This window comes from Anser brachyrhynchus (genome assembly GCF_964034855.1).
Source record: "Anser brachyrhynchus genome assembly, chromosome: 3".
Taxonomy (NCBI): domain Eukaryota; kingdom Metazoa; phylum Chordata; class Aves; order Anseriformes; family Anatidae; genus Anser; species Anser brachyrhynchus.
The window spans coordinates 17332056-17350229 of record NC_137696.1 but is presented as its reverse complement, the minus strand read 5'-3'; the positions used below and the strand labels follow the sequence as shown (position 1 = coordinate 17350229).

Here is an 18174-nt window from a genome sequence, read left to right as displayed (position 1 = left end):
TCAGGACTTAGAATGTGGCATTTCTATCAGAGATAGAGTGACGCTGGACAGTACTTATGCATGTCTGATGGAAAAAAGAAAGAACAGTAGGACACCCAGGACTTCCCAGAAAGCCAAGCATAAGATAATCTCCCTTTACTTGGAAAGGCTGCCAAAACCCACAGCCAGCACACGGTACTCTAAGGTCAAGGAAGATGCATCAGCCAACCTTATTACAGCAAGTCTTAACAAATGGTCCTTATTTTAAAATACTGTCTTTTCCAGCAATAGCTGTATGTGATTACATACTAAGGTTTGCTTTTTTTTTTTTTTTTAAATGTTGAAAGAGTAAATTCTGCTGTTGTCTAACATGATTCCAACCTGAGATATAAACGTGAAGTTGTGAACAGTATGTTATTACAAGTATCTTAAAGAAAAAAATCCTGCCCCTGAAATAATTTTAGTCCATTATTGAGAAGGTGCACAAAGGTGGGGTAGATAGGAAAGATTTAAGCTAGTGAAACTTGCCGGGCAGAGAAATTCTTAACAGCTTGGAGAAGGTAGCTTAAAATAATGTTAGGCACCAAGCTGAATTTAAAGTTATGTTGGTAAACACCTGGAACAATTCCATTTACTTCTGTAAACTGTCTTAATTGTCCAGTGCAGATCTGTCCCTCTGTGCATTTAATTAGCAGGTGAACTCCCTCTCCATTCTTAGTAGTTTGGCCTCCTTATTTAGTTGGCCTCCAAGTTTCCGATTTGAAAGTGAACCCACTACAGGAGCACTGAACTCACAGCAGTAAGCTGTGCAACTTCCAAGAATCTTCTACCCAGAAGTATTGCAAATTTCGCTGCACTAATTGAGAAAGATACAAAAAAGCTTTGGTAAGACGGTGTATGTTAGGTTTGATTTTGATGACAGTGGATTTTTCTGCCTTCCTTTTTGTGTCCCGAACTGCTTTAATTTTCCCCAACTTTCTGTAACTTCAAATTTGCAGAGTGTGTTTGGAGTTCTACAAGTTGACTCAAAAGCTAGGAAGAATTAGTGCCATTTAGATAGAGCTTAAACTACAGAGGACTATAGACACTGTACTAGATATATTTGTATACTGTAATATATATATATATACACACATACACGTAAAGCATATATACATGTAATGAAAATAATGCCATTTCTAGCTGCAGACTGAGCTGCTAAAGCTTTACTTTATACAAAGACAGTATAAACGTGAAAGAAAAAAGTGATAGCAGTAAGATCAGTAAAACTGACTTACTTGGGACTCTTATCTGGTAGTGATTAAGTACAGTGAGAGCTTCAACTGCATCTGTCTTACATTCCCATTCCAACAGACCAGAGAGTGTTTTGGCAGAGGCTGTCAAAATAAGAAACAAAAGAGAGGAGGGGGATCAATAAACTATTCCTGACAGTGCATGCTCTCATCAAAACTGGAACTCAAATAACCCCTCGAATAGGTCCAAGCTTACTTACGTTTTGGATCAAACACTTTGTATTTGATAAAGCTGAGAACTTCATGATCCTCACATAGCTGTCACAAAAATAAAATAAGATGTAAAACCCCAGCAAAAATGCACATAAACACATTAGCAAAAATTGTAAGCTCCTGGAACATATACAGAAAGGAAAATACTGACTCTTTATGAGAACTTCCAAGACTTTATGGCAAATGGATATTTAAGAATCATGTTTAAACTGGTAACTCTTTAGAATACCATTCCATAGACTGCAAAACAAGGCTCTGTATCCATGTTTTCCCAAACATTTTATAGGCGCAGTTTTTAGAATATAGGTATCGCTACCACCTCAAATATACATTTAAAAAACAAGCTGGTTTTGACATCTCCACTTCAATACAGTAGCTCAGAAGTTGTACATAAAAGCATATCACTCGTGAACCAGAATTAAATTTCAAGATGAAGCCTGAGGCACAAAAAAAAAAAACAAAAATCACTGAACTGAAAAAGAATTACCACTGACTCCACTTCAGAGGCCCAGTATTACATATTTTAAGCATCCAGTGTTTATTTAGGATGCAACTGTGCAAACTGTTCCATGTGCAAGCTTTTCTCCATTCGAAAACATCCTAGTAGTCATCAGAATAACCATCTCAGGGAGTCAGTAAACCTCTGTGGACTGCAATCTTAATTTTCATTGTATTTGGCTTTCTTTAACAAGTCTTTTTCTCACCCTCCACAAAAAAAAATTATTTCCAAGATTTCATTTCTCACTTTAAAAAGAGAATAATGCCAGAATAGTAAAAATATAGTGGCTTCCATAGAGAGAGGCTACAAAGCTATGTTAAGAACTAATTATCTCCCAGTTGCTATCCCCAAACTATCCCAGTTATTTCATTTTAAAAGTAGCACACCATAAAGCTAGGATAAGGCCCCCAAGCACTATTTGTCACAGTCATTGCAGCTGCCTACCTTCACAAACGTTTCTTCAGTTACGCACAGGGGAACATTATAATAATGCAGCACACAAGAGGGTGGTTGGATGATGTTTTTAGATGCTTGACCAGCACTGGTGAAACGGTTATTCTTACTCATTGCGAAATCTTTGTAACTACTCGTGCCATCCTCCAGCTCAAATATCTGGCTTGGAACTACTGAATGCTGCTTGGAAACACTGGGATTTAAGGATATATAATAAAAGATTTTTAAACAATCAAGATTTGCATACTTTGCATTATTGATCTAGCATTATTGATTATTGATCTAGCCAGAACAGAGCTGACATTTCTTTACAACAATGTGAAATAGAACAAGACAAGTTGGATTTGATACCTTCCTTAATAACTGTAGAAGGGGTGGATAAGACACATTAGTCAATACAGCTTATTAACAACCAATCCATTAGCACCTATATACTTCATTAGTATGAGTTCACACTGAAATTGACAGCTGTCAAATTCACAAAAATATGTTGGAGTAAAATAATAGTTGTAAATTGGAAATCATAACTCTAACAATGATAAAAGAACAACACGATACCCTGTCTTTGCAACCTCATTACATCTGCCCACTCTCAGACCATTAATCTTATAAAACATATTTACCAGACATTAAGTCTCTTTCCAAATAACTTGACATTGTTGAGATGTGTGACAGCTCTTTCTACAGCATACTCATCACCCATTTCAACCAGTGCTGTGCCTGGAATAGTCTTCATAAATTTCACCTAAGATAAATAAGGAAAAAAAAAGAGTGACACTGCAATGAACAGCCCCAATTAAGATTTTTACACACTGTCAGGAAATATTTTTAGACCGTCCCAGCCAGGCTTTCTCCAAAACAACTAAATCTACTGCAGTAGCTTCAAAGCTTCTACAAAATTATGCCTTACCTTCTCAATGTTTCCATACAAGCAGAACAGGTTGAAGACCCTTGAACAGTTCATCTTTAGCTGATGCAATCCACTAACCATGACAACTGACCCAGAAGGATTTCCACCGTGCATGTATGAGGAGGATGCCTGGGGCAATGGATAAGCAACAAGCTCTGGAGTGTCTCGAGATCCCATTCGGTAGCGGCTTGGTAATGGCAACAAGGGACCATGTGACCCTAAGGAGATGAAACATCATGTTATCAGATGGTTTGAAACAAGTTGCACTACTTAATCATGCATTAAATCCCACATACATAATGCATAATTAAAATGAGTGGGGAAAAAAAAAGGTTTATCGTGGTTTCCATTTATGTTTTTTCCAATTTAAAATAAAAAAGAGACCTCTTCTATCCACCTTAATATTCTAAACCTATTCTTATATCACCAGATAACAAGGGAGGAGCTGTTTCATGGTATTGTTTTTATGCACAAATGGAAAAAAACGGTATTTCAGTAATTATTTTAACGATAGCTTGAATTGAATTACAGGATATATTCCTTCAAAATTATCAGTTTTCCACCCAGTACTAATACAAAACGAAGATGATTTATTTTCCACTACCGGTGAAGTGACAGGTATCACTTTTTTCTTTTTAAACAAAGAGATGTTACTAGTATGCAATATTTTTCTTGTTTACAGAAAACACCAGTTTTAGACACAGGAGAGGATCCCTGTTCTTTTGAGACAATAAATATTGTTAAATTCACATAAGCTAAGTACAAAAGGGACCTTTTGCCTTTTTTTTCCCCCTCAGCAAAAAGCAGTAATGAGGAGGAGAAAGCAGTACAGGAGGAGAAAGCCACATTACTTAAGGTGGAAGTGTGCATCAGAAGAATGAAAAAAGAAGGCCAGTGAACAAGGCAGAACTCAAATTCTGGTGATTTGAGGAGCCTTTGGAAACAGTAGATAGAAGGTCAATCTACTTGGTGAAATAATACATTTGAAAAGAAAGATGCAAGACAAATCACATTGTATCTGACAGTTAAAACAGCAAATAATTGGAATAGTCATATCTAAACCCAGACATTAGTTTCTCAACCCTTAGGTCTTGATCCAAACCATGAAAATAATGGCAGACCTTCACTTCAGATAGCACTGGTAATAACTGCATCACTGTATAGAACTAATTCCAAAATATCATTCTTAAGTAGTCACATGGCTATACCTTTTCAGAACAAGTCACCACTTTGCACTCAAAGATATCATAGAGCTCTTGGTTGCATGAAACCACTGATGAAGCTATGCTGCCATTTTCTAGAAGAAAACAGCTTTCCCAGTGGTGATGTTATTTTCAATCCGTTGCTAGAGTGATGGCAACTGAGAGAAAACATTCTTCAAACGAACATATTAGTAGAGCCGGATGCCCTCCATAGAAGGTAGAGTTATGGCAATAAAGACTCTATAGATTTGAGTCCATCACTAGCATTTTTAGACCATGGACTGACAGCACCACATGTATAGAACAATAGGGAACTACTCACGCTGCAGAGGTCCACAGTTATGCACTGATTGACTATTTGGAATTCCACATAACACGTACAGAAATCAAAACCACCTGTCATGCTATGTTACTTACCATAACCATCATGTCTAAATGACGATGGGTGCTCTCCCAAAATAGCTTGCCTCTGGCGGCCCTTCCCTCTGTCTAACATATGGGAAGGGAAAGGAAACAGTTTACTATGGACAAGTATGCACATGATGTCTCCAGTTAAGACACAAAGCTTCTAGTTAAGAAGCAAAAATGTAATTTGAGTCCTTGTTAATTTTAAGCAATTTCTCATTCGTTATACATCTAAAACCACAAGGTATAGCCCTGGGACACCAAAATTAAAAGACTGTCATTTGTATAACAAATTCCACTTAAGCTGATTGGGGGCAGTGGCCAATGAGGAGATGCAGACATTTAAAGACTAAGGAAATACCCAATAGTTTTCCTAAACAGACAGCACACATTAGTATAGATAACACCATACAGCAGGATTTACCTATGTGTCTCTTAAAACAAATTTGAAATGCAGTACTTTTGAAAGACAGTACCTGAATCATAATATTAGCTTCAACAGCAACACATTTTCAAAGTGGGCTTCTTTCAAGAAGTTTCAGCATAAGCCAACAACAACCTGTATTACATGGTTTCATAATCAGTAAACAGAGAGCATTACATATGTGTACATTTATATTTACAGAACACCTACTGACTTATGGGCGTGCTGAAAGGATTGTACATTATTGCATTATCAGCAGCACATAACAGGTCAAGTGAAGAGAAACATTACTGAATAATGCGCTTAACCAACGGTCAATCCTTTAAGAAAACCCAGTTCTCTATGTCATAAAGTTAAGCAAGGGGTCTACATTACTGGAGGAAAGCAGTGCATCACAGTCAAAGCTGTATTTTCTAATCAGATACATGCTCCATGGCAAAGAAAAATATATTTCCAGACTTCTTTGTGGAAAGCATGGGGCAAGATATTTTTCAGCTTGAGATAGTTCCCAGGAAATTTAAGGGTGACTGCTGAAAATGACAATCCCAGCCCAATGCAGCTGGAGCTACTTCCCCTAAAGAACAAAAAATATTCATGACAGACAACACAACAGTGGGAGATGAAAGCATGCCCTTTCTGCTCAGGATTTCGAGAACACGTTCCAAATCAGACATTTACTTTGGCAATAAAGATTGAAGAGAGAACAGTGCTGACTGCCTTTGCCCATACAAAGCAAGGATTATTTTGGTCAAGTTATGTTTTTCCATTCCTTTTTCTGGTCATAGCTCTGTCGCTTTTAGCTCTGGAAAACAATTGGGCAGTCATATCAAATATTTTTAGCATTTAAACTGTATGTAGTAATCATCTTTCAGAAAATCAATTTCATCATTCCAGTCTGTGGAAACTAAATCCTTTGAAAGTGTACACAGTAATAAGTGAAGGACTGTAGTTTCCAAATGAAGAATTCCAGGAGTTCATAGTTTGACAAATATTTCCTCCTGGTGGTGGAGCAGTCCACTACCCTCTCCTTTCCCCAGGCTTGTTCCTTCCTTGAACTAACTCTATTGTACCAGTAGAAATATTTGTGCAAACAGGCAATGGAACATAAGAACTGATTTGTGTTAAAAATAAAGATTCTTTTCATTTAGCATTTACAATTTATTTTTATTTTGCTTTTTAAATCAGGTCCTTGAGTTGCTGAGTATACTGTTATTACCACCAAAAGAAATGTTCCAAACTACAGTTCGAACTCTCTGGCTAAAAGCCAGTAGAATACTAAAGGACAGGTGGATTTTTTTTTTTGGTTCAGTCTAATGCAATATGGGCTTAGAGCCCCAGGCACTTGTTAGGAAGCTTACTTAAGCACAGAAATACTCAGGGGAAGTAAGTCATTTGTTACCATAGAGAAAATAGTTCTTTAAAAAAAAATCATTAACAAAACACATCTCCTCTGTGCCTTAAGTTTTTTGCCCCCCCCCTTTTTTTTTTAGTTGGCTTTGGTTTTTTTGGGGGGCCAGGGGGCATGAGGGACAGGGAAAATGCACGGGGGGAACAGAATGAAATCCTGAAAGGATGTATTAGCATGCCTGTCCTCAGAATGAAATTCCTCTGGACTAAAATCTTGTGTGGTGACGTCAGACAGCTACAGCTTGGGTCAGATTAAGTTCAAAACCTAAACAACACTGCTGTAAGAGCAAGTTGAAGCGTACATACCAGAACTCTCTCAAAACAAGTCCTGGGTTACTTCATGGACGTAATTGCTCTAGACACCTGCTTTCCTTTCAGTGTGTTCATTCAACAGTTTACATTCTCATTTTCCAAACAAATGGATGTGGGCCACAGTAAATGAAAAATCATGCTACGTAATACAAATATAATCATTTTTCACGTATGTGCAGTAGAGTGATATACACCAGAGAATGGCATTCAGAGTAACAAAAAAAAGGAAAACAAAAGAGTAGAGTGAGAATTCTTGAGAAAGAGCAAGCTATACCTATCAAGTTTTTCATTTTCCACTGTTGTTTTTTTGTTTTGTTTTTTTTTGTTTGTTTGTTTTTTGCTTGGGGAACACTTTGTTCATACAGCCATATTTGCAGACCAATTACATAATGCAATCACATGCACCATATTACAAGTCACCCTCCAAAGACCGCAATGATCAGAAGATACGAGGGTCATATTTATCTTTCAGATTTTCATATCCAATCCTTCATGATTTTTTCTTGTCCTTGAGTTTCTTCAAAGTTGCTTTTTGAACTCAGGAATTTGAGAAAAAAATTACACCCTCATACAAATAGTCATCATCTACAAGCTGCAACCAATACTGTAGCTCCCTTGTTAACTTTTTACAAGAACTTCATTCTGAAAATTCGAGCCCTAAGTTTTTAGTTGTACAACAGTTTTACAAGCCCAGCGTCTCAGCAGAATTACTCTGAAAGTGCGTGTCACTTGAGACAGCCAAAGCCCAGGCTCTCATACAGCCTTTGATAAGTAGATACTCTATCTTGGACATGTTGTCTTCACTTTTCTAACTTCACATTGCACACATTATTGTACATAAGTTACTCAACACTGCACTCAATAGTTACACATTATTTTTAAATAAACGCTTTACAGGAGTCAGGCTACACAGCAGTTTGTCTTTACATATATAGTCATAATTCCCACTGACATGAGTCAAGCTTTGGTAGTTTTTACAGCTGAGTACTTAAGAGACAGTATGCCTGTATTAATTATGAATCTCCCTGTTTTAATACTTAAGTATAACTGAGGGGACCTATCTGATATTGCACTGCTCAGTTCCAACTATCTACGGATCAGGACTAAATTTCCCTACTACTAGACAATATTTACACTCTTAAGATTGAACGCAACTCTCATATACAGCAAGTAATAAGAAGATTACAATGTCAATGATATCAACAAGAGAGGTTCTTAATTTTGGAGGTTCTCAATTTTTCAGTTTTAATTTTAAGGGAAATAAGACCATCATACATACAAACTTGAACAGAGTGGGTACAGTCTATCATGTTATTCATCCCATACAAATCTGAAGTACTGAAAAGTGTCCTCCTTTTAAAACTTGTGGTGGTGGTGCATGCAGTATGCAGACAAGGTGAATTGCAAGTCTGAGGTTTTTCAGAGGGTTTGATTTTTTGGTTTGGTTTGGTTTTGCTGATGCCGATGTGGTGCATGATGAAGTGTAGAGTCAGCCTGCTGAAGTCCTCTATCCTTCTTAATGCCTCGTCCAACATAGGGGAAAAGAGTCCTTTCGCAGGAGAAGCAGTGTGCAAGTTTGTAGTTTGTAAGGAATAGTCTGTACCAGGTTTCCTCTCCTCCAAAGAGAGAGAGCTGCTTGGAGAAATGCAAGTCCTTGAGAACTGCGAAGGTGCTTGCAGGTGTGGGCTCCTTGTTGAACTAAGTGGCTCAAGCACACGGCAGTAGGGGGCACTAGGGCTCAGGGTTAATTTCCTGGGTTACAGGTTGGCTTGTGAACACAGCCTTCAGCAGCACTGGCTCGCTTTGAAATGACTATTGCGATACAGCCTGACCACGTATAAAGGAGTGTCATTAGTATAGTCATACATCTACAGCGATAACGTATGAAAACCTACCTCGTCGGCCCAGATACGGTTTAGTGTAGTCCCAACTATCGTTGTCGTTTCTAATGACATTAAGTCGAGTTGGCTGTTCAAATAAAGTAAAAGTGAAAAAGGTTAAGTCTTGATTATAAATATTTTGCGAGTAAAAGTAAGAGAGAAGGTCCAAGCATTACCCTTGCGTATTCAATTTTTAGTGTACAGCATCCTGCATAGATATCTGCTCCATTGAGTGCTGCCTTTGCCTTCTGGGCACAAAAAACTGATTCAAACATGCACATCATGTTAAGGATTTTTTCCCAAGGTGTCTCATCCATGTCCCTTTCTTCTGAAATCGATTTATTTTTGTAGCCTGCAGATAGTTCACTATGACCACACAAGAACTCTAAACGGACTTCAATACAAAGTTACAAAATATACATGGGTTCAACCTATGTTAAGCATCTGTTTTTAATACATAAGCAGCATATGATGAGACCATTCCTAAATAACCACTTCATTGTGGATTATACAGATGTAAATTTTGTTGATACTCTGAGTTTATGTTATTTTGAAAAGGACTCTCTGGTGGATTTAGTAAGTTTAGTCAGAGGAGATAGAAGCTACCAACAAGAGAATATTTGAACCACAACCTAAAGGGAAAAATCAAGCTGCATCATTGGGAAAGAGATGGGAATTTGTGGGTGAGAAGGCGTGACTTAAGACAATGCATCCCTTCTCACAGCTAGCATCAGCTAGAGACATGTGGGTAGGGAGTCTAATGAAGTCAGCAGTTCCTTTACAGTGGAAAAAAAAGTGTTTCCTTTTGTTAGCAAAAAGAAACAATCACAGAACCAAAAGGGATGCTCTGAATGAACCAACAGCCATCTTGCATCAACAATACAATAAGCAGATTGCTTTAAATCCACTGCTCAAGGCAGATGCATGTGCCAGGCTCCAACAAGCAGGTTATTTCATATCCTCTGCATACCCCAAGATTAGTTCTATTACTATCAGAAATATGCACGTGAGTCTTGCCTCGTGGAAATCCATGATCTTATACGTATTCAGCAACATACTGCACCAGAAATCCTGAACCCTGCAGCAGACCATTTTGTGCCATCACTTGATATAGTTACTCAAAATCTCACAAGTATTCTGTTTCAATGCCATGTCCCTTGTGTTTTACCATATTCATACAGCCCAACTTCTTCCACTGTGACCTAAGCTCGCAGTGGAATTTATTTATTTATTTTAACTAGCTCAAGTTTGCCAAAGGTTTGAGTGAGAAAAGTTAAGCTTCTCAAGCCTCTAGGAAGTTGTTGGGTGCTGACTAGAACTGTAGCACCACATCTGCAAAAGTGATGAGTACTGCAATTATCACTGAAATTTGAGTAAATTTTGGAACCTTTCAAGCAAGTCCTGTCTTGAAGCCTTGCCTCCTCAACTGTTTATCTATACTGCTACCTATACTTTGCTTACATTTGCAAGGTTGATTTTCTTTTTTTTTTTTTTTAATAATTGCCAGTTGTTTTTTTGCTTTTAATAAAAGGCATGTTGCAGAATTTAATTTAAAGGGCAGAAATACGGTAGTTTCAGAACACGTGAATTATCCTCCCCACAACTTCCCTAATCTTTCACAGAATAATCCCCCAACTATACAACAAGCCACCTAACCCAAACAATGCTGCTTGCCACAAACTTACCACACTACCATAGGAAGTCAAACTACTACCTGTTAAGATGCATGGTTTAAGTCTTCTACACAGAATAAACAGTCTTCTACACAGATAAACAGCAATTAATTTGCTTTTATGAAATTCGGGGCAATTCTTTCTGCCTGACAAATCATCAACACAGCCATTAACTAGTCAAGTTCACGTGTTACAGAAATGATCACTAATAAAGCACTGAAATGAGCACCAACAAAGCTTGCCAAATGGGTAGCACCTGAAAACACAGAAGAATACCTGAGATTTCTGTACAATTTTCTCCAAATAGCAGCTACAGAAATGGACGGTAATCAGTCTCTAGGAATAAGTCTTAGAGTTTTATAAACTAAGGCGTAATCATATCAGACTTTGGACTCTGCAAACCACAGAAACACATTAACAAGTCTGAACATTCATTCCATGTACAACTTAATTCTACAAATACAGTAAACAGTAGGATAACAGAGCAGGGAATTTTCTCAACACATGATAAACTGGTTAAGAAGGCCTAAGCTAGTCTCATGCTTCATTAAAATCAAAACAGTAAGACCAGCAGTATATATTAGAACTATTTCAGAAGTTTGAAGAAGTCAAATTACACATCTGCAATCCCTTACCCATTTGTTGAAAATCCATACAGCTAGAAGACATGAAACTTTTCTGCCTAATGAGTTGTCAAATCCATGGCACATTTCATGTGAACAGTTTTTAACCTTAAGGTCACCTATAAACATGGTTATCAAGACCATTGTTGACACATCATTTTCCTATAATGATTACATGTGTAAGTGACACTTTGTCTTATACACGTTAGAAATTACAATGTCATGGGTACAAATTAAAGATTTGTCTCCAAATTACATGGTATTTTTCTGTCACTCTCATGATAAAGCCCCATATGCAGTTGAGAACCTACGAGAAAAAAAAAGTCACACTCAAAAAAGGATATTCAACCATTGCTTGTATTCCATTCCTCTTGAATATCACAATGCGCTGAACTTTCCCAACAGGGTTGCACACAGTATACAAGACATCCTAAGAAAGAAGAAAAAACTGTTTCAGTTAGAGCTAGATTTCAAACGATTTATGTTCACAGAACAATTTCTTGTATTAGCGTGTAAATGACAAAAAGCAAAGAAAAGGCTTGTTAACTTATTTACAATTTTCCCTTTACAATTTATACTTTGACAATTAGCATTTTTATAGGATGGTGTTGCACAGGCAGTCAAATCTCAAAAACAGGAAAAAACCCAAGAAGTACTCATACAAACATTAGTTTAACAAGAAGTATCTTAAATTAAGAGTGCTAAAATGCAATAACTGCATCCATGTTCTGAGCTGGTGCCACCTTTGAATCATGCACTGTAGTAGTTTCACCAAAGCAAACGGAGATAAGATGGCACTTTAGTTACAGCACAGTTCATTTCTTAAAACCTTCACAGCTGAGACTTTGGTTTTGTCACTGCTGGGTTTTAATTGTTCATCTTCAGAAAAGTAACCTAGGGAAGTTCACAGAACAACCTCAGGGAGCTTATCAAAATGAGAATTTCAACCCTATTCACCTAAGTTAAAAGACACTAAGTAGTTGCTGTGTTTCTCCACTTCAGGCAGAGAAGAGTTCGGAGCGAGAGCACTGGATTCATACAAACTCATTGTTAGAGCAATGCTTTCACAAGCATTTCTCTGTGTTAAAAGGAACCAATAAAATTTGAGTCCATTTTCAGCGCAGCAGGAGAACCAAACACTAAGGACAAAAACTTGCCTTACTGCTAACACCTCATAAGCCTGGCTTGATCTGATGCACATTACCTCAAACAACTGTCCATTACACACAATTCAGACATAATGGTACCAGAAACGAGACTCAAGCATGAATTTGGCCAAGAAAAATGCATCTTTTTTAATAGAGTGATTATACACCCATACTCAGAAGCCTGAGGAATAGGCCTTGAGAAGCTAAGAACCTTGGAACCATGGTTTCTTGAAACAATAGACCTGTTAGATCATGTTCAAAGACTTGAGAGCACTGAAGGTTTACTAGACAGCCAGTTTTGTAGTTAATCCTAGCAGGTGAAGGCACTGACATCTCACTGAAAACTCTACCACAATCCATTTTTCCCTTCCTTTCTGTATATCCAAATGAAATTCATTCCAAGAACGTAGTGCACATCCCCAGGTTTATTTGGGGAAAAAGAGAGAGAAGGGAGTAGGTATAGCATTTATTAGCTTCTGCAGAAGAAGATAGCAATTGGGAAGCAAAGGGCAGGGGAGCACGCTGAACTTCTTAAAATAAAACACATACACATAGAAAAAACAACAGAAAAAAGGGTGTCTTATTGCTGGCTACAGTTGCAGTGGCATAACTCCTGGCTCATATAAAGTACCATAAGCCTTAATATATGGGTGTATTGCCACATTAAAAAATAAAATAAATCTGTCCATGCTCAGGGGCCTTGCACCAGACACTCTAGTGACTGTTTTACAGAGCTAAATGAAGCAAGCAAAGGAGATTGTCAACCTTACGTTTTTAAGACAATGGACAGACATCTTTAGAAGGGATTCTAAAAGCTCTAACCCACAAAAATAAAATTTAGGAAACTATTTTATTTTGTAGGCACACTCAATAGCACAAACAGCTGCACTCCATCTCTTCTTGTTTGGGAAAAAAAGTGTCCCAAAGACCTTCCAGCCCCAGAAGACACTAATTTTAGGGCATATGCCTTTCTTTCACAATTCATCTTTCAAAAGATTCTTTCAGAGTTAATTTTAAAAAGTTCTTTCAAACTTTAATCTCTACTCGAAACACCATTTGCATAGTTAGCCAACAGGCACACAGACAGCTTAATTATTATTTTTTTAAATCAGTTACTTCAGATTACCAAATCAACCAAGTAATTCACAAGATAGAGAAACGTGGGATCATATTTCAAATAAAGATTTAACACCCGCATTACCTACGCACTAGAATATCTTAATCTTAGAGCAACTTAATCTCAAAAGAAGTTCACTGTTAAATTTAAAATGTTCCAACTACCAAGGCATACCACACTTTCCTCATGCAGGTACATAAGTTCTTACTCACCCTCTAAACCTAAGAGGCAAGAACAGAGGTAGAGCTGAACACACTAGTAAAGATTGCAGCAGCATAGGTCACTTTGAGGTCTGTTTGAACAGACAAGTTTGCCTGTTCTTAAACACAAATCCTTGACAAAGGTCTGCCCACGTGGAAGTAAATTAGGAAACAGAACTTCAAAGAACTATATATGGCACCTCTTGGACACAAACATTCTCAAAACACACCCTCCCGTCCATCCAACAAGGAGTGAAAAGCAATTAGGAATTAAATACAGTTAACCTGCCTTTCTTTCCTTCCCTGCCATACGCCTTTAAAAATAAAAATAATAAAATAAATCTGCTAGAAAAGCAGCAAGTCATAATTATAGTGGCTGGAATAAACAGCAGCAAAATTGGAGAACAATTTAGCTTCTTCCACAAGATGCCCTTGAGCAGACTAATTTCTCTGCAAACAACGTATGTTGTTTTGAAGGAGAAGCTCTTAAGAACTATTGAGCAGTTTGTTGTCATTATTTAGACTTGCCACTTAAAACTGGTCACAATATTTCATCTGTATCTTCTAACTATCATAGAATCGTATACAGTAATCTGTAGAAGAGTTCAAACTTAGGATAGAAGAATGTAGAAGAAAAAGGTGGTGTTCGGCTTTTTTTTTTTTTTTCTCTCCAATAATGCAGACTTTGCCACTTTGCCTGAGGCATTTTGAAGTAACTGGAGCACCTACCTCCAGCAGGGCTGGAGCACCTCTCCTATGAAGACAGGCTGAGGGAGATGGGGTTGTTCAGCCTGCAGAAGAGAAGGCTCCAAGGAAACCGTTTAATGGCCTTCCAGTACCTAAAGGGGGCCTACCAGGAATCTGGGGAGGGACTCTGTCAGTGAGTACAGTGATAGGACAAGGGGCAATCATTTTAAACTACAAGAGGGTAGATTTAGATTAGACATTAGGAAGAAATTCTTTACTCAGAGGGTGGTGAGGCGCTGGCACAGGTTGCCCAGAGCAACCGTGGATGCCCCATCCCTTGAAGGTGCTCAAGACCAGGTCCGATGGGGCTTTGGGCAACGTGGTCTGGTGGCAGGTGTCCCTGCCCATGGCAGGGGGGTTGGAACTGGATGGTCTTTAAGGTGCCTTCCAAGCCAAACTACTCTGTGATTCTACAAAATTGCTCTTCCCAGTGGCTATGATTCAACTAGTCTGCACTATCTTTGATGAGCTCTGGTGCTTGTAATTAATTTTGGAAATCTGTCTGCTTCTAGTGCTCATTGGTATACTCTGGACAGTCAGGAAGAAAAATAAAGTGGCTTTTTTTGTTGTTTGTTTTTCTTTGTAAGGAGCTGCTGGGCTAGAGGCTTTACACTCAGAATTTCCATGAAACTCCCCTAGCCAAGACTGATGTTTCTGCTTCCACAGTTTACTCAAGCATCTACATTGAGTTCAGCTGTTTTTACAAACCAAGTTTAAAAAGCATGAATGAAACAGTTTCCAAAATCTGTTTTACAGTCACGTGCAAAGAGTAACTCAATTTACTCAATGGATTTGTTCACACAGCTCAAAGCAGGTATATTTTTAAAACCTCATGAAAATGCAATTCATACCTTGTCATGCTCTTCTATATATAAAAATGATGGAAAAAAGAAAAGTCATCATGTGCTAATGAATCAAAGGCCAAAAACGTATCTAAGTTCATAACAAAACAAAGCAAAAAGCATGATATGGAACTGATTGTTTGTAATTACGTAATTCCAGGAATGCTAAGCTTCGATCTGCTAATATATTAATGGCACATAAAGCAGAATTTAACACTTAAAGTTACACAGTTCCACACAACTGCAGCACTATCCTATATCTATACATTTCTCTAAGAACAAGTAACTTATGCCTATATCACAGTGTAACAAGTCTGCTTTAAGCAGCCTTTTTTTTCCCCTGAAGTATTCCTATGCAATTCAACAGAGGATATAAATTGCTATGAAAAAGATAAGCAGACATTCAATGCACAAGAAAATATGAATCATTAAATACTAGCAAAAAGTATCTATCACAAAAACCCACCTAAGTCTGCCATAAACAGATGGCAATAAATTAGGATGCAACTGTATATATAGCATGACTAGAAAAACTGAAAAATAAAATGTATCAGCCCCCAAAAAAGTGAGGAAGATTCCACCAAACTGTAGCTGATCATCAGTAGATCAAGGCTTCAATTTCAAAAAAAAAAAAAAAAACAAAAAACACCACTTAAGAATGAATAGCTGCAGTAAAATAACCTTCCTTACTGGAAAAACGACTTGCTGTTTAAACATACCCGCCTCAGGGCCTAAAAGCTAAACAACATGCCTGATGTTATGGCAACACATTTGGAAATATTTCTGAAGTATGAAGCAACTTAAACATTTCAAAATCTTGACCACTGGAGTCTTTAAATGTATTGCAAAATATCTGTGCAACAGAACTGAATCATGTCAAAAAAAAAACCACACACTTTTTTCCTCAGAATCTGCACGTTACTTATGTGAAGACGATGTAAACATTTGGTAGGCGACTATAATTCCTGACTCTGTTTGACAGTGTAGAATTTTAATAAATAGAACATAGTGGAAATAATAGATTGTTGCTCAACAGCCTTTTATTATTAAAATAATAATAATAACAACAACATACCACTGTAATTGGGTAGAGAGGATTCTGAATTGACAACAGGAGAACTTTATTTCCACCAGATGGATCATCTGTGTTCCCTGGCCGAGTAATCCTCTTACTTGTCGAATAGTTGAAAAAGGCTTGCTGTCCAGCAATGTATACAGGTTCATCTGCTGCAAACGTTACACATTTCTTGGCGCTTTCTATGTTTTCAAACTCCACCAGAGCCTGGCGCTTAAATGGCATCATCATGACGTAACTGGTAAGAGAAACATTATTGTAAATTCTCTCATATGCTTACTCTGAAATCCAGTAACTGTCACAGGTAATTTTGTTTTTCTGAAGAAGTCTAAACTAGGACATAAAAGGAAGCTAGGTCTCCCTTTCGCAAACCAGGTCACACAATTCTACAGCACTCACATAAAACTAAGAAATGCATCCATTAGAAAAATAAGTAACGAGCAGTTGTTTTCCTGAAAACATTTAATACATATGAATGTTCAACCAATACGATGACTAAGTAATCATTTACTAGAACTACAATGTCTTTAATTTTGTTAAAGCCATTTATAACGTAAAGTATCAAAGTAAATGCAAATTACAAAAAACATTCAAACCTGATACACAAAAGTAAACATCTTTGTTACTACAAAATTAAAAATAGATTTTTTTCTGACACAAAACTACCTTAGAAGAAACTAACAGAACCAAACAGTTAACTGAATTAATATACTGACAAACCCAAGAGACTTTTTCAGCGGATTTAGTTTTTTGAAAAGTAAATTTCTCAGCCTAAAGCATACCTATCTGTATCCCTTAAAAATCTTGTGCTCATTTTGTTTATTTATTTTAAGATATTGATAGAAGCATAATTCAGTTATTTAAATATTTAGGCAGCAAAAAATACCACTGTACTATTTACAAAACCTTACATCACTTCAATACGGACATTTAATTGAAAAGAAATGCACGCTTCCAAAATGAAGCACTCAGGATAAGCTGGCTCTACCAATTCACCTTTACTGTTTTGCTCACGGATGAAGAATGTTTAGGCTATATAACCTTTGAACACTGAAGGGACTATCGTAAGCACACCTCCCATACAAAGCCTGTGGAAAAAAAACTCATCTGCTTTGTGGCACATCCTTATCCCTGGTATAATCATTTATGTCAAGACAGCCACTCTCGTGCTATTCTGCGGTTCTGTTACAGCTCATACTTCAGGCTAGGATTAGCTGTGCTCCTGAGGTCTGACAGCAGACGCTAGAACATGCATTGTATGCTTAACCAGACTTTTGTGTGGAAAAAGAGAATCTTTATACAGCTAAAAAATTGTTACGCTTTACTACCAACTAAATTCTGGATTCAAAGAGGCCATTGTAAGATATTTAAAGAGATCTAAGTGACTTTTAAGTCGTTCTTTCAGCTCGTCCAGGGACATGACTTTACACTGTTTGACCTACCATATGGTTCCAAACTTTTCAAGAGCTTCCACAAGATCTGCTTCCACAACGGATTCACACAGCCCTCGGACATGGACGACAGGAGAAACAGAGACTTTGTGATGACTTCCCCCTGCATCCTAGCAACAACAGAACAACGACATTTAAAATTCAATACAGAACGAGGAACACTGCTGTCATTAACTAAAATTGTTCGGCAGACAGAACGCCGGGTCCAGAAGCAGGCATCTAAATGTATAATCCAAGCGTACTTTAAACAATTCTACTTTTCTTTCCAAACAGACTGGGAAGTTTAGTTGCTGAAGTCTACTCAAAATAAAGTTCTTTGCAG

The 18174-nt window shown here is 37.5% G+C and overlaps 1 protein-coding gene across 1 annotated transcript in view; it reads right to left on the bottom strand.

Moving 5' to 3' along the window:
* Window positions 1–18174, bottom strand: part of HNRNPLL (heterogeneous nuclear ribonucleoprotein L like) — a 29869-nt gene that overhangs the window by 3672 nt on the left and 8023 nt on the right. Inside the window, exons 2-12 of the mRNA XM_080584623.1 lie at window positions 17844–17962; window positions 16402–16639; window positions 11617–11702; window positions 9153–9249; window positions 8992–9064; window positions 4966–5037; window positions 3347–3564; window positions 3060–3181; window positions 2428–2629; window positions 1472–1529; window positions 1257–1355 (exon numbers count right to left, since the gene is read on the bottom strand). Of these exons, the coding sequence (XP_080440749.1) occupies window positions 1257–1355; window positions 1472–1529; window positions 2428–2629; window positions 3060–3181; window positions 3347–3564; window positions 4966–5037; window positions 8992–9064; window positions 9153–9249; window positions 11617–11702; window positions 16402–16639; window positions 17844–17962 (1384 nt within the window). The remainder of the gene's footprint in view (window positions 1–1256; window positions 1356–1471; window positions 1530–2427; window positions 2630–3059; window positions 3182–3346; window positions 3565–4965; window positions 5038–8991; window positions 9065–9152; window positions 9250–11616; window positions 11703–16401; window positions 16640–17843; window positions 17963–18174) is intronic.